General features: G+C 34.9%; 1 protein-coding gene across 11 annotated transcripts in view; it reads right to left on the bottom strand.

Moving 5' to 3' along the window:
• MTA3 (metastasis associated 1 family member 3) overlaps positions 1 to 15,715 on the bottom strand; it is a 300,754-nt gene that overhangs the window by 161,313 nt on the left and 123,726 nt on the right. For all 11 annotated transcript variants that reach the window (XR_010359201.1, XM_064414387.1, XM_064414386.1 and 8 more), the window contains 2 exons: positions 10,436 to 10,538; positions 81 to 180 (listed from right to left, as the gene is read on the bottom strand). Coding sequence is in view for 10 of the 11 variants with exons in the window: in XM_064414387.1 (XP_064270457.1) it covers positions 81 to 180; positions 10,436 to 10,538 (203 nt within the window). In the remaining variant the exon portion in view is untranslated. The remainder of the gene's footprint in view (positions 1 to 80; positions 181 to 10,435; positions 10,539 to 15,715) is intronic.

Genomic DNA, 15,715 nt, shown 5'->3' with positions numbered 1-15,715 from the left:
AGGTTCAAAATGGGGACTTTGGAGTACCAGTGTTGAATTCATGGATATAGAAGTTGTAGGATGTTTAAGAAGCCACCTACCAGTGTGATGTCTCGGGAAGCAGCAGCTGCACTCATGTGTAAACTGGGTTGCCTGACAGAACTACTGCAGTCCAAGGCTCGAGCAAACGTGCCAACCGCACTGCAACAGAGGAGCAGGAGCAACAGTAAATACACAGAAAGATGAATCCCAAATATCAGGCTGTGTCATATCTATAAAAGTGTCCTTTTACACATGCAACAGTAAATACACAGAAAGATATAATCTCAAATATCAGGCTGTGTCATGTCTATAAAATTGTCCTTTTACACATGGAAGTCACACACTGTTACTTTTCAGTTTTCAGATCTTTGCTAACAAAGAACAACTTAATAAAGACAAATCACTAAACACTGCAGCAAAAACTCTGACCTTCTGCCCCCAAAAGTAATGACGTACATATAAGAACAGCAGCTCAGAAACAAAAGATACTCAGAGAATTCTTATGGACCAACCTCTTAACGTATAGAATTTTCAATTAATTATGAAGTCAAAGGTTCTCCACAGTTTGAGGTTTACAGTCAGGAATATTATTTCCAAAATTACAATGCTATAATAGTGCTTAGAAATTATAATTTAAATTAACAACGGGGTTCACCATGTCCCTGTGAGGAAATTAAAATCATTTTATTCACTTCAGTAGTACGTGTTTTCTACTCCCATCTTCTACCTTTCATTGCAGTGAGCCAAAAAAAGTGTATCAGTTTTGCCTAAGGTACCCTCAAAATTCCTGGTGTTGTCACAAGTTTCAAGCAGTCATGAAATAAATGGATCTCACACCCTACTTAATTAAAGCATTCCATTATTGAAATTGACATATTTTTCCAAAACTTTACTTTCTTTTCCACTTTTGTTGATGAATTGTAGATAGCATCTATTATACTTAGACTGTTCTAAACTGTAAACATTTCTTGGAGAGCGGTAAATATTTCTTGGAAGTACTTTTGCATGTATCATGCACAGTGAAGGAAAAGCTGCATAGCGAATTTGACTGGGCCCAGCACATCATACAGGAAATAAGCAAAAGATGCAGTGACACAAAGATTAGCATTAAACAGATAAGAAGTTTCTCCTGTACCCAGATTTGTATAATGACTCAAGGTACATTCAGAAAAAACCTATTTATTGAAGTTATGACATAACCCCTTCTAAATGCAAAGACCCAGTTACAGATGTAATGCAGCGCAATCCTCTGGCTTAGGGACTCAAGCCTCACTCAGCAATTATAACCCACACAACTTACAAGTGCAGAATTATACCAATGGTGAATGCCACTGACAAATAAACACACTTTGCTGTATCTGATATTCAACAGTAAAACAATGTGCACCAATACTTTAACTCACTGAAGTTATGAATGATCATGGTAAAACTGATAATAAAGTATGTTACTGCAATTTTTTCTTGAATCTAAAAAAATTTATTATTAAATCCATGTTTCAATACTTGCTACCACAGTCTTACAAGTTAAGATTTAACAGCAGTGCAATACCAGATCCCTGGTATTAACTGCTCTTCTAAAGGCTGTGGAATAAATAAGTGATATTCAAATGTTTTTCCACAACCTTTGCTCCCTCTTTGTGGAGATGGCAAATATGAGATGAGAACACACACACATATTCTATTTTCTTTTTTTTTTTCCCTCAAAGCTTGGCAGTACATAAAACAGTATTTGTGCACAAATCACTCCCAAGAATAAGGCTCTATTATGAACACATTTCCTGACAGTCTGTCAAACCCTTTCAACATGCTGGCATTGATAAGGGCTGTAGCTAAGCAGTCTTTCCTGTGATCCTTCTGTCCCTACTGCTCAAACCAGTGAATGTGGCATGACTGCATTTCCCTTCTGCTGCTACCTGCTAGCTTATCTTTCTTTTGCATAATAAAAATTATTTTCTTTTGCCCACATTTCTAAAATAAAGTCTGAGTATGCTATGAACACTACAAAGAACATTCTCACAGTCACTGGCAGATCAAACTTTTGAGGCTGACTCAGAGCCCAAGAGTATTTTGTTGCTCAGAATGCAAAGTCAAAATTAAGAAACAATATAAATAATAATATAATTATGGTATTATGCTAATAATAATAATAATAATAATAATAATAATAATAATAATAATAATAATAATAATAATAATAATAATAATAATTCTGAATAAGTGATAGAGAGGTAATAATAATTCTGAATAACTGATGCACCAGTGGGCACTGCTTCCAATGCTGCACTGAGTAGGAGAAGATTGCAACTGTCAGAAGAACGCTGTGCTGGATTTTGGAGTATGTGAGTGCAAAACAAATTAATAATAAATAAAACACACAAAGACAAAATAAAATAGTGCAAACAATAGAATAAAATAATAAATACAGCATCAAACATAATGGAACAAACATGATAATAATAAGAATAACAAAACAAATAAATACTACATAAAAAAAATGCAGGCAGTGTACCATTTGGGGTGTCAATAGTGACGGGACAGGGGGTGTGGATGGTACAGCACACAAACTGGGGGCTCTGGAGACGTGGGGTGTGTGCAAGTCTGTGGCTCTCTTAAAATCAAACTTCTAGCTCTCCTTTCCATAGAAACTTTGAAAAACAGTGAATTTTCAACTAAGTGTAGAAATTCTAGAGCAATTGGCTGTTAAATAGTAACTAGGTTCAAAACTAAATAATTATATACAGTGTTTTATATAATCTAGCTATACGATTCACATCCAAATTCAGTATTAATTTTAGAAATCATTACAATCCTTTTTTTTTCATGTTTTTCAATTAAAAATACAGACATGAGGTATATATTGATGCAAAGGTCAAAATCTACCTTTGTCACTTTTCCTTGCATGATTTTTTTCTAATTACACCATTCAATTGTTTTAGAAAAGGAACAAAATAAATACTAAACAATGCCATTTCCAGAAGACACAGTCTTGTCTTCATCTGCCTAAAATAAAACCCATATTAAGCCAACACAAGCTAAATAGTCACAACCTAACCACTCACTTTTCTTAAACTTTCAATATTAATGTCTTACTTTTAATTAATTAAGCTTATACAATTCAAAGAGCAATTGTAAATAGTTAACTGAAATTATATTTAATTAAATAATAACAATAATAAACTTACAACTCAAAAAACTGTGCTCAGCAAGCCACTTATGAATTATTCAATGTGTAATTAAAATACTTGAACTTCAAACAGAAACCAACAGTCCCCACAATTTCCAAAATAAGCTAAAGCCAAAAAGTCACACAGACAGTGAATTACGCAGGTGGCAGAGAGATGGACAAGACAAACAATTGGTATTATCAGCAGGAAGATCAGTCTCTGTACAGCCTGCACCATCAGGCAGCTGTAAGAACTTCAAGAGTTAGATCAAATGATCCAGTGTTACTTTAATTTGGTTTTCCTTGGTTTAATTATCTTAAAGAGTAGAATTAAGAGGGTTTATAACAGATTGCAGATGACAACCATACAAACAAAACAAATGGATACAGTCCAGTGCCAGGATCTAAGATTATTGAATAAATCCACGTATTTAGCAAAACTCAACAAGGTCTATGTCCAAAAAATTTGAGAGATCACTGCAGTTGCTATGCCTGTGTGCCCTACATTCAGGAAAAATTTATTAGATTTTTAACATAGAAAATACATTTCTCCAAATTACTTATAGCTCAAATCTAAGAAATTAAAGGAAATAATTGTTCAAATTTTTGCAAAATATTAAATATTAGTGGTAATCAAAGAAATTAAGAAGCAGAAATCACAAGAGACTGTCCAAATAAGCTTCCAAAGATGTTATGGCTCATCAGTACCTAGTTCTGAAAAGGGCTATTATTTACCAAAGAAAATCTGGAACCACTGCAATTCTACATCAGGATAAAAAGCCTCTGCATCTCCCAATAGCAACAGCAGTCCAGCATCAAATCAGATCCAGAAAGTTCTGGATGCAGGCAAGTAACTCTCAATTTCATTCTACCTTGTACTCTTGAAAATCCAGTCAAGACATACATCCTTCTCAATCTGAGGATGTTTATTTCAAAACTGTTCACTTTTTTTTAATATTGTTTGTCTGCTTTCACAAGTAGCGGGTATACTCTGGACAAAGCTGTTGCACAGTGCATACACAAATCTGCAAAACCACAGTTCTCCACAGATACTTGCACACTAATGAATGAGACCTATGCTTCACCTCTCAGCTAATATTTTTGAGGAAAACAATTAGTGCTCTTTGGTGGTTTTCTACATAGTAAGAAGGGAAACCTTTCATTTTCCTTGTCTTTACTCCAATGTTCCACTTCACACTAAATTAGAAAGAGTCCTAAAAAATGATCTCTTAGACTGATCTGAACTTAAAAACCAGCCAATTAATATCTGAGTCTCTTTAAGAAAATATTGTGATACTTAAAATATTGGAAAGAAGGAAAAAAAATCTTCAGTGAAGACACATGCAAGAAACAAAACAGTAATTTAAAACTGAAAATACACATGAGATTTTTTACTACTTAGTTCTGCAAAATCTCACCTGCAGAATATATTCAAAGTAAAATAATGCTGTTAAAAAAGATGTTTTCTTTGCATTTCTAAGCAAGTGTACAGTGCTATGCTTCATTATTATCACTTCAGGTATTTACAGCACAAAAGGAGATGGCATGATAAACATGAAAAGTCACCTGCCACTATTCTTTTGCTGAAAGACTCTGAAAGTTAGAGTAAGCATGGCCTGATATATAGATGTATGATACGACCATACATTTCATTGCTATATGAATAGAAATGAAACATATGTGAAATCTTTCTTATTCAACAGAAATAGAATCCAATAGATAAAAGTAGTTTAATTCACAGGATGTTATTTAAGGCATCATCTCTATGCCATCCTGCAATCTCACAGTCACAGAGGAGGAGATGTACAGCACCCTGAAAGCAGGTCTATGAAAAGTCTGCTACGGAAATTTATTCTTTATACTGAAATAGATCAAAGGTCATGAAAAAAAAAATTCAAAAATAAATTCAGCTCCAAGTCTGAATTAGTTTTTTCAAATGAATTTGGGTCAAGAAGTACAGTAATACAAAACACACAAAGGAATAAACATATACTAGCCAGGAATGACAGACAGGCAGATACACAGAATTTTTGATACGCCTGGTAAACTTGATGTGAACATATTTTTCCTTTTTACTGCCAAACCATCTGCTTGCCATTAGATGTTGTAATTCACCTTGCTAGCAAACATCCACTTTTGCGAGCACAGCATTGGCATCAAGATTTTTCACCATTTTTGCTGCATAATTTTATGTTGCAATTCTGCCATTAAATTTAATTACCTCTTTAATGAACTTCAATTCCTTTTACTTCTCAGCACCACCAGAGAATCCAGGAGCATTGTAATACTGAAGACTGCAAACCAATGTCTTTTATGTATTTATTTTCATTTATGAGCTTTGGGAATCTGGTCTACTGCCACTGACTACAATGAATTACTTCACAAGAACAAAGCACTACTTTTTGATGACACCTGTAAATGTTTTTACTTATGGTTCTCAGTTAATGAATGCATTATTCTCCTCTGTATAATGAAAGACCTTGCCAGTTGAAGCTGCACTGTGTTCCCTTCCCCACTCTAAGATAAATTAACATAACAATTACAGAACGTCTCCAAATATACCAACATGCTGTGAGCACTTATAACATAGTAGCCAACAGAAAATTAATATAATCAATGTCCTAAAGCAAATGGAAAAGTGGGAACAACACAGGAAGAATCAAGCTCTAATTTAACATGACTAACAAGTAATTTTCCATTCTTCTATGGTTTTGCATCAAAAAATAAGCAGGCATTTGAGTGAAGAAAAATATGTCAGATAGAGGTATGTAAAGCCATTTTAATGTCATAGAAATCAAAGTACAAAATTTCAAGGTAGAGATGCAATGCTTCAGTCTATTTTAATTAGATTTCAAAACTCTGGTTTAGTTGGGAATAAACTGGGACCACAGACAACAAATGTCTGTAAAATAGCTTCATTTAGAAATATATTCCTTCCAGAAGACTATGTTGGTAATGTAGTTAGATGGAGCAGAATAAAAGAACTACATTCATAATGGTTTCACTGAATCATAAAGCACATAAATGGAACTAGAATGCACCAAAAATGTATCATGCAATGAATTGTAGACCAAATTAGCAGATAGAAAGAAAATTTTAAAAAGGAAAAAAAAAACAAAAACAAAAACAAACAAACAAAAAAAAAAAGGTTATTCATCAGCTCTCAGCATCTGTCCAGACCACAGCCCACACCTCCTACAGCATTTGAGACTGGGAAGGATATTTTTTTACTCTGAAAAACCAAAAAAAGACAGGACTATTTCATTATACAGACAATAGGAATGCTTCTATTTCCTAACACTGTGCAGCTTAGGACAGAATAAGAAAAAGAATATAACATCTGGCAACAAAATGAAGTACTACTTGTATATTAGCAATTATAAGAGACTGATGACTGGAAGAAACGTAGTGTATCTAAATCAGTTCAAATTAGGAACGCTGCGCCAGCATTTTTATCTACTTCATTTTAACCAACAACAAAAAAAGTATCTCATAGCATCCCAACTGGGTTCCACACACTCATAGATATTTAGTCCACAGGACTAGATTAGAGTTATGACTAAAAAAAAAAATCTGCTCAAAATGTGCAGTTTGTAGAATTGAAACATTTGGTGCTGAGGGCCTCAGCACCAAATGTTTCAATTCTACAAACCCATTTTTACTATAATGAGCTATTTGCTAATGTGGGCAGACCTAAATGGCTGTTGCAGCTTCTCAAAGTCCTCTCCTTTGAAGCTGGCAGACACGGAGCATGGCCCATGTATAGGACAGAAGGAAAACTGGTTAGTGCAGTTGTACCTTATCCGAATGCGGTAGAAGATGCTGTTAAGACTATTCACTGTCACAAGACAAAATTACTGTTCTAGGGTGACATTATGATGCTTGTATCCTCAGTGGTTTGTTCTATTTATGCTGGTTATTATGTTCTGTGTCTTCAAGACTGGCTCTGAAGAGCAAAGTTTTGCTTTGTTATCAGCCTGCTCACTCCCCCACAGTCGGCAGGACACAGACAGGGCAGTACATAGGGCAGCTTTTGCTTTTTGCTCTTGCTTTGCTCTGGCTCCTGCTTTGGTCTTGCTTTTGCTCCTGCTTGTTAGTTAGTTTAGCTAGGTAGTCTGAATTTTCCCTGGACTGGTTTTCTTTCCCTTTTTTGAAACCACTGAAACCTGCTCTGGACTGGGACCTGGGAAACACCAAGAGTTTGCATCTTGTGGCTGCAGCAGCCATTCCCAGCACCAGAGGGACCAACAACAGAGCGACCACTCCCAGGAGAGACTTTCTGAATCTGTCATCCTTTTCAGATCGGTGAAAGAGTGTTGTCATCTGGTATTGCTCATTTTGTGTGCTGGGGATGCTGTGCCTGTTAAAGAAACAGGTTCTTTCCACTTCTCTTCGAGGAATCCTTCCTGAACCAGTGGCGGGGAGGGGCCATGTGGGTTTGTTTCTGGAAGGGCCCCCTTTTGGAGGCTTTCTCCCAAATTTGCCCTAAACCAGGACAATCTCCCAAAAGACAACTCACACCCAGAATACATTAGTCTGAGGCCTTAAGCTTCTCCTAACAGATGCTATTGCTAGTTCAAGCAAGAGTCTTCACCCAAATTATGCTTCGGTGGCACCATAAGGTACTTTCAAGATTTGTATGTCAGGCAAAACTACTTGGGGAGGCCAAGTTTGTGGATCCTTCCACTTTTTTACAAATCTCCACGATTTATTGGGGACTGTTACCTCTAATTTCTGCACAGGATAGGTATACTCTTCTTCATTTCTAACCAGGAAATTACTGAATAGTAGGGCTTAGTGAGAAGCCCAGACTGACCAGGCATATAAATCTAGAAGAAAAGGCCTCTCATTCCTGAGACAGTAAACAAACTTTGTAAGACTGGGAAAGATACATGTCCAAGGTAAAAATATAAATATACTTGTAAATGGGCAATACAAATAAAAAGAGTATTTAAACACCTTTTAAAAAAAACAACAAAGCTGCCTGTGTGATTGAAAAAGCTAAAGCATTTAAGGACAAAAGCAACTCTTCTTTCAACCAGATCAGACTGGGAATAAAAATGAGAATAAATACTCAATTCCTTCAACACAGCATCTGAAAAGGATCACTTGAAAATGCTTTTAAAATGTCAAGCAGAATAGCATACACATACTGAATGAAAATCACATCCGTAAAGGTATTTAAGAAAAAAATCATTCTTGTCATATTTTCAAATTTGCAGAGCTAAACATAACCAGAGAAAGATCATTCCAACTGGAAATCCAGCAGGCACAGCCAATGCCTAGTGAGCCACAGTTAGTCTGAGGTTATCAGTTAGCAGAGGTGTCTGTAAGCACTGTTCACCAGCTCTCCACTGTTTCTCAAGCAGCTTTTAATGGTCCTGTATAATGGCCCAGTATAAATCCTGTAACCACACAACACACTGTATTGAAAGCTGCCACCAAATAATCACAGAACTATTTCTCCAGAAATTCATAAAAATCTGTCTCAGAAGCCACTTAGAGCATCCTGTGAAAACATGTATATAGGAGCTTGGAAACCATTTCTGTCAGTTGAAAAGCAGCTTCTAAAGATGGATGGAGTTTTGTGAAAGAACATCCACAAAGCTGCACCTGAGTAATATCTGATTACAGATCAGGTATTACTCTTGTGGTATCCAAGTACCCCAGAACCTTGGATAGTAACAATTAATCAGCCATGATCTACTATAACAGAAATCATCTTTATAGAAATGTGTTGACTTGAAAATAAAAGCAGTCTTGGTCAGGGGGCAGCATTGCAAAGAATGCCTTAAACAACAGGAGGAGAAAAGGATATTCTTCTTTATCTATTTAATTATTCTCTGTTACTTCCCAGGAGGCTGCTTACTGCTACATTCCTCAGGAAACATTTTTGGCTCCACAGAATACTACTTCAGCTCCCCAGAGTGGCTGAGAAACAGCGAATAGAGGAATTTTTAAAGCAATGAATGAACTCTTCCAAAATTCCCAGTCTTCATACAGATGTTTCTTTAGGGCTCACCATAGTAAAGTGGCCATACATCTCCAGGTATTACATTGGTGGTGAAAAAGTAGTTCAGATTCTTGGTTTCTGTGGAACATCTACCAGACCCTGTAACTTTCTGAACACTTGTTAATACCTAAACCCCTCTGTCTTCCTTGAAAATTCAACAAGGGCAGGTAAAAAAAAGTTTTAGTACTTTATAGTAAGGATACAACATTCCAAGTGGAACAGTAAGGAAAAAAAAATCAAGCCAATCAGCACATGAACTGCAAATGAGTAAATCAGCATCCCATATCACTATACACATTAACTGGAAAATAGAGGCCAATGTTTTTTTTCTTTTTTTCTTCCTGAAATGTTTTTTCAAAAGGGAGGAGAGAGAAAAAGTCCCAAAAACTAGAACCCATGTAAAAGGATTATTTGCCTAAGAAGATTTGAGACTAAACTCCGCAAGCAGGTTACAGAAAATACAGGAGATGGATTTTTTCAGGGTAGGATCCATATGTGAACTTGTTCTCTGCTATCATTAGAACTGTACCTTTGTAACTATGAATTACAGGAAAGGCAAAACCTGCTGTACCCTATGAATGTAGAATTGTCCTTCAGTAAGAAACCTACAAATTTTGGAAGGGTTTTTTTTAAATAGATAAGTAATTTCTAAAGGTATTCATTAATTCAAAGCACTTTGATGTTGTCTTCATAAATCTGCATAATCATATTAATTTATAAAATTGAGCTTACTTGATTTTTTTTTGTTAATGAAATATATGACTTCAAATCTTTATTTCAATATTCATCCAAAATAATTATTCAGCTTACATGTATATGTAGCAAGTTCTGCACCCATTTATTTGTTAATATTTTCTTTATTTCTACTCTTAACCTCTATTTTACACCATGAAATTCCAAGTACTGTAAAACACAAGACTGTATTATTATTATTAGCACTGAAATAATTTACTCTGAGGGGAAAGTAAACTGATATCTACATTCAAAGTATCAAATTCTACTATAACCTGAAATACAGGGAGTGTATCATTATTCCAAAACTCACTTTCTTTTTCTGTCTCCTGTATTGGTACCATCAATAAACATACAAATGGGCATGGTCTGATTTTTAATTTTAGCTAACTGTGGGAAAGAGAAGGGCTCACAAAATGGCAAACAGGATGAGTAACACGATATAGGGGAATAAATAGTCAGTAGAACAAAGAAAAGGATTTTTTATGAGAGAATTTTAATCTTACCGTGCTACAACTAAAAACTGGTCAATCTGACGGTCAGTAAGGGGGCTATCTGGATCCCATACTTTTACTTCCAGCTTTGCCTGTTCTCTGTCATCTAATTCTCCTGTCAAAAGGTAGATGGGACAAAACACTTATTACTCACACTGTTTTCTTTTGTGTAGTTCTTGCAAGATGTTTACAAGAGACATTGTACATTTTTAAACATATACACATACACATGGAGTACTTAACAATCATCAGCAGTTATCCAGTTAAATTCCATAATGCAGCATGACCAAAATAAATATGTTCCCCTGGCATCAGCATTTCAATTTGAGGAGACATGCTTAAGAGGTGAAATACCAATGAACCTTAATAAAATCTTATTATAAAGTTGAAACCATAGCCTAAGTAATCAGTGGCTTCTTTAAATTGCTTGTCTAGTATTTCAAAGTTACTGTTGCACTTAAACCATAATAAATTTAATTTTACACTTAATCAACTTTAGCAATTAAATTCTATCCAATTTGTATTCTATGTCCTGAAAAAATAAATCATTATGCAAAAATGTTGTCTACTGTATTTAAGCATTTTTTACCTCTTCAGCCACTACATTATCTGTATTGTTAAAAACAAGAAAGTTGCTATGTAATGCATCATCATTTCCCAAATTCATTTATGTGAACAAAACAATTGGTGTACATGCACATTGGCTGAAACAGTGGGGGTGGTTTCCAAAATTTATTTTGCCCTATATACATTGTTACAAGAATATGATTTGTACTGCATGGAAGAACAGTGAAGTGTGAATTTGGTACAAGGATCCACATTCATAAGAAAGACTTGATCTTGTCTTGCCTACTACACCAATAACTTCTCCTGTAAAATAAGAAAAATTTCAGAGGTTGATGGAGGAAGCACCATCTATGCTACCAGTACGAGGAGATTTTCCTGTGGGATGTAGCCAACGCGTTTGTGGTCATGAGAGATAACAGTCAAGTAAAAATCACTGTCTTCCCCTGCTCTTTTAGAATAGGAGTGTGTTCTTCCCTCAGCCAACATGTGAAAACCACTAGTGTTTAGCTGTTTGCCAGTACTTGTCTGTGACTTTTACAATCTACTACAAGAATGAAAACCTGTTGTCCGATCCAGCCATTCCATTCCCTTTGAAAATCTAGGCTGTGTAGATACCTCTCTGATCACACAGAAGATCAGTTTAGTCTGTGCTATTTCTTATCACTTTATGAAAACAGCCAGTCTAAACATGCACAGTAGCATCAAGACATGAAATAACCTGTACACTTAAGAAACTGGAAGCAGACTGCAAACCAAGCACTGGCTCTTCTCAAATCACGTCATATATGATGACTTCTAGCACATTGATTCTTGAAAGAAATTAAAATGTGGTATATATTTATCCCTAGTAAACACACAAGTTAGAACTGCACCATGCTGTCTGGCTAATGCTTCAGGAACAAATTTCACAGTCACATTCTCAGAAAAACACAGTAAATTACTTTCTTCCAATACAAAGGCAATAAAGCATTGGCTGCCTAATGGGACTTCAGCTTCTGTTCAAGATAATTCATATCCAATACTGAAGACAAACTGTTAATTTCTGGCATCTTGGAAAGGATTTTAGATCTATAAACTTATTCTATCGATTGCACACCTGTCAATACATTCATTTCTTCCATCTGTGACAGACACATTGTGGGTGATGTTCTACATTTTATAAATATTCTCTGAGCACTTCATTTCAATCTGTTAATATTTAGTTTTTAAATAACTTTTATGTTAGTTAACCATTTCAGAACATCATAGTCTGGCGATCAAACATTACTCAGGTAGATTATACTTCTCAAAAAGAGAAAACATCATACAAACACAGCACCAGTATTCAAACAGAACAAAACATGTCTTCTGAATCAAGTTTGTAAAAAGAATTTAAAAATTGCAATACTACAGTTCTTACTTCAATTGGAGGAAATTAAACAATTGTTACTATAAAGTGTTGTAACTCTTGATAAAGGTGAATCTCAAATATTGCCAAGTAACATTCTATAATGGCAGTAGACATAAGTAGGATACAAGCAATGGAATATCATTACCAAAATCATCTAATCACATAATAACTGCAATATTAAATATCACTGCAACAGTGGTAGACAGAGTTTCCAGAAAATAGGTGGAATCTGCCAGGCTGCACTTTAAAAAGCTACTTAATTCCCGATTTTTCGCTTTCATGGCAGGAGATAATCACTTCAACAGGGAAAGTAACTTAGACCAAACCATAGAGGCAGTCAAGCAGTGCTGTAAAAACCTTAGAAAAGTTCATTTCAGGAATAAGTATTTTGTTGACTTCCTTTGCTTGTGCTGAAAGCATTAGAATAACAGGATCACATAAGATAAATAGGTCTTTCAAAATAATGATCATCAACCCTCTGTGTTTTACTTGAGCTGTCAATCCTTAGCTGATCATGCCTGTACCACATCCCATAGGATTTTTAACTTAGCAAACCACTTTAAGATGCAATTACTCTGTTAGCACATCAACATCTACCTGATACACATTGTTGAATTTGACACCAAAGTATAAAACATTCAAACCGAACAGATTATAAAGTTGTCAGGGTATTAATTTGTTATATTGCAAAACCCAGCTCACAAAGGAATGGGGTAGTTTTACTTTCACCATTTTCAGTGCATCTGAGTTCAGTTTTAAAGGTGCCACCTTCCCTTACCACCAGCAGTACATCAATTACAGCTTCTGAGAAGTACCGAGAAGGCAAGTTTTTGAATAACTGATATAACATACCAGTATATCCAACTTATTTAAGTCATTGTTTATAATTTTATTACAGCCTGTCTAACCTTGATGACTAATTTTACTGGAAAACATTAGTAGATGGTCATAAATACATCTGATTTACTCTTCATCAATCATTAAATTCCTTATTTCTCATGGGTGTCTTCTATAAAAAGTAAGATTTTTCTTTAAAAAATGTTTAAAAGTTTTGTTTTTCAGTTAGTCATTTTAGACAAATGAAAGCATGATATGCCCCTCTAAAAAAAAGAAGAAAAAATTTACAAAACAAAAGTAAACCAAATGTATTTTAAATGAGGTGCAAGAAATTAAAGCTCTATCTAATCTTTGAGATTTCACTTCCTGATGATAAATATCCCAAAGATAACTAGTACATCAGATTCAGCATGATTCTATGTTCTTCTTGTACCCAACTAAAAGAAAATAACTTTCAATATAAACAACTTTTTAGAGTGGAATTCTTTTAATTTAAACATAACAATACTGCAATAAAATATATTATTAAGAAACCGAAATATGAACCTATAAGTCAGGTCTCATTTTAAAAATGTCAATGAAACAATACAAATTTAATTTTTAATGAAAAACAGCTGATGAGATATCTGATTTTAAAGACACCTCTGATGTATAAAGTTTTTTGTATTTTGCATGATTTGCACTATTTTTCAAAAAACCTTTTTATTCTCCTTCTGAAAAAGTAATTCAGCTGTGAATTCAATTCAAACATGCAACCTAAACACCGGCAGTGCTCAGCTTGCTGAATGAATCCAGTTTTCAACATGTGCAAAACAGAGGTGCCAGTTGCTGGATCCTTAACTCCATGGGACAGAAAATCCATAGCTGTGGGGTTTCAGTCAGAGTAAGGCAGTAGATCTGTCCATGGACAGAACAGGACACCAGACCAAGACTTCCAGCCACAGTGTTCCTCCTAGTAAGTAAATTCATTTATTCATCCAGCCTCCTGAAATCAGCCAGTTTTGATGTGTGTGTCTATTCCCCAGACTCACCAGACACCAAGCAGATCAGTGTGAAGGCATTTGTAAAGGCTTGTATTCTTAATGCTTAGCACATAGATAAGAAGTCAACCCAGTGTCTTCATCTCTGTGGTTTAGTTTTGTACTTGTGGAACAGGAATATCTCTTAGCTAACATTGCAAGGATGAGGAAGAGAGGTACTTATTGGTTCTTACTCTCCCCTAGATGAGTTTACCACGTAACACAATGAAATTTCTTTCACTGAAATATGGTTTTAAGCAGATAAAGCATTTAGCAGGTTGTTGCCAGAATTCTTTGGGAGTCTACTATCTGCAGGTAATCCTAAATACTTTTTTGAACATAGTTTCATGTGCTGTTTGTGTACCATTGTTGTAAAAATAGGCAACAAATCAGTGAGAATGAAGTTTCAGTTCATGAATCACATTCTCATGCTGCTATTTAGACAGTCTGCAAACATTTTCTCTAACTTGCAGAGGAGAAAATATAATCACATTGAATTTTCTTGTACTGTATATGAATAAAGTTCCAGACATTAAACCTGTCTGTCTAATGTAAAAGCTGAGCTTTCTCCTTGGATGAAATGTACATTAGTTCCTCACTAAGACAATCATCCTGCATAAAATTCTTATATACTCATTTTTATTTAATTTTTTTTTTATCATTTGCAATTCTCACCAGTACAGATAAAAAAAAATCAGAAGAAAAGTTCAAAAATTTACACTTAACTCTTCAAAAAATATAATGAAGTTATGTGCAAATAACATGAGAAAGCTTAGATGAAAAGTGTAGGCAAAAGAAAAATTATTTGTTTACCTTTCAGTTTCAAAACAATCTCCCCTCTGCCTTAGCTTGCCTACAGAGGTATATTCAGATTTCAATTACTCAGGTAAGGAGTTATGTTTATGCAAATCTCATGGTAATAATTTATGAATGCAAGACATGTATAATGACTAGAAATGAAAACCAGGCTATGTATAGAGATTATAAATTAAATACATCATGTGATAAAAGCCTGTTACTTGTCTACAAGCATTTAAACTGCTATTGGGCATTTTTAAAGCAAATAAAACATGCATAGTTCAGTCGCCACTTATCCTCTAGAGCTTGAATGTATAAAAACATTTAATCATTCTGCACTTGAAAAATCCCTTTCGAAATAGAATTGCCTCTATGACCTTAAAGTTCTCTCAGTGTTCAGCTTTACAGTACTTATAATTTAATCACTGATGTTCAAAAGACAAGCACTCACAAAATGCTCAGAGCTTTAATTCATCATGTTCTAAATTCCTAGAAATTAACAGAAAGAATTGCACTTGAGCTCAGAATAAACTGAACTGCAACCACACATTAATGACCAACTTCTATATAATGCAGCATCAAGGATGGCTGGTTTATGGAAGTGCTCACTGCTGGAAGGAAGGAACAAATGAGGCTACCTCTTTCTCAAAAACCTGCAGAACTTTTTTCAGTTTTGCTGAA

The sequence above is a fragment of the Passer domesticus genome, chromosome 3 (assembly GCF_036417665.1).
Source record: "Passer domesticus isolate bPasDom1 chromosome 3, bPasDom1.hap1, whole genome shotgun sequence".
Lineage (NCBI taxonomy): Eukaryota > Metazoa > Chordata > Aves > Passeriformes > Passeridae > Passer > Passer domesticus.
Note: the sequence above shows the minus strand (reverse complement) of the source record. Positions and strands in the feature narration are given on the sequence as shown.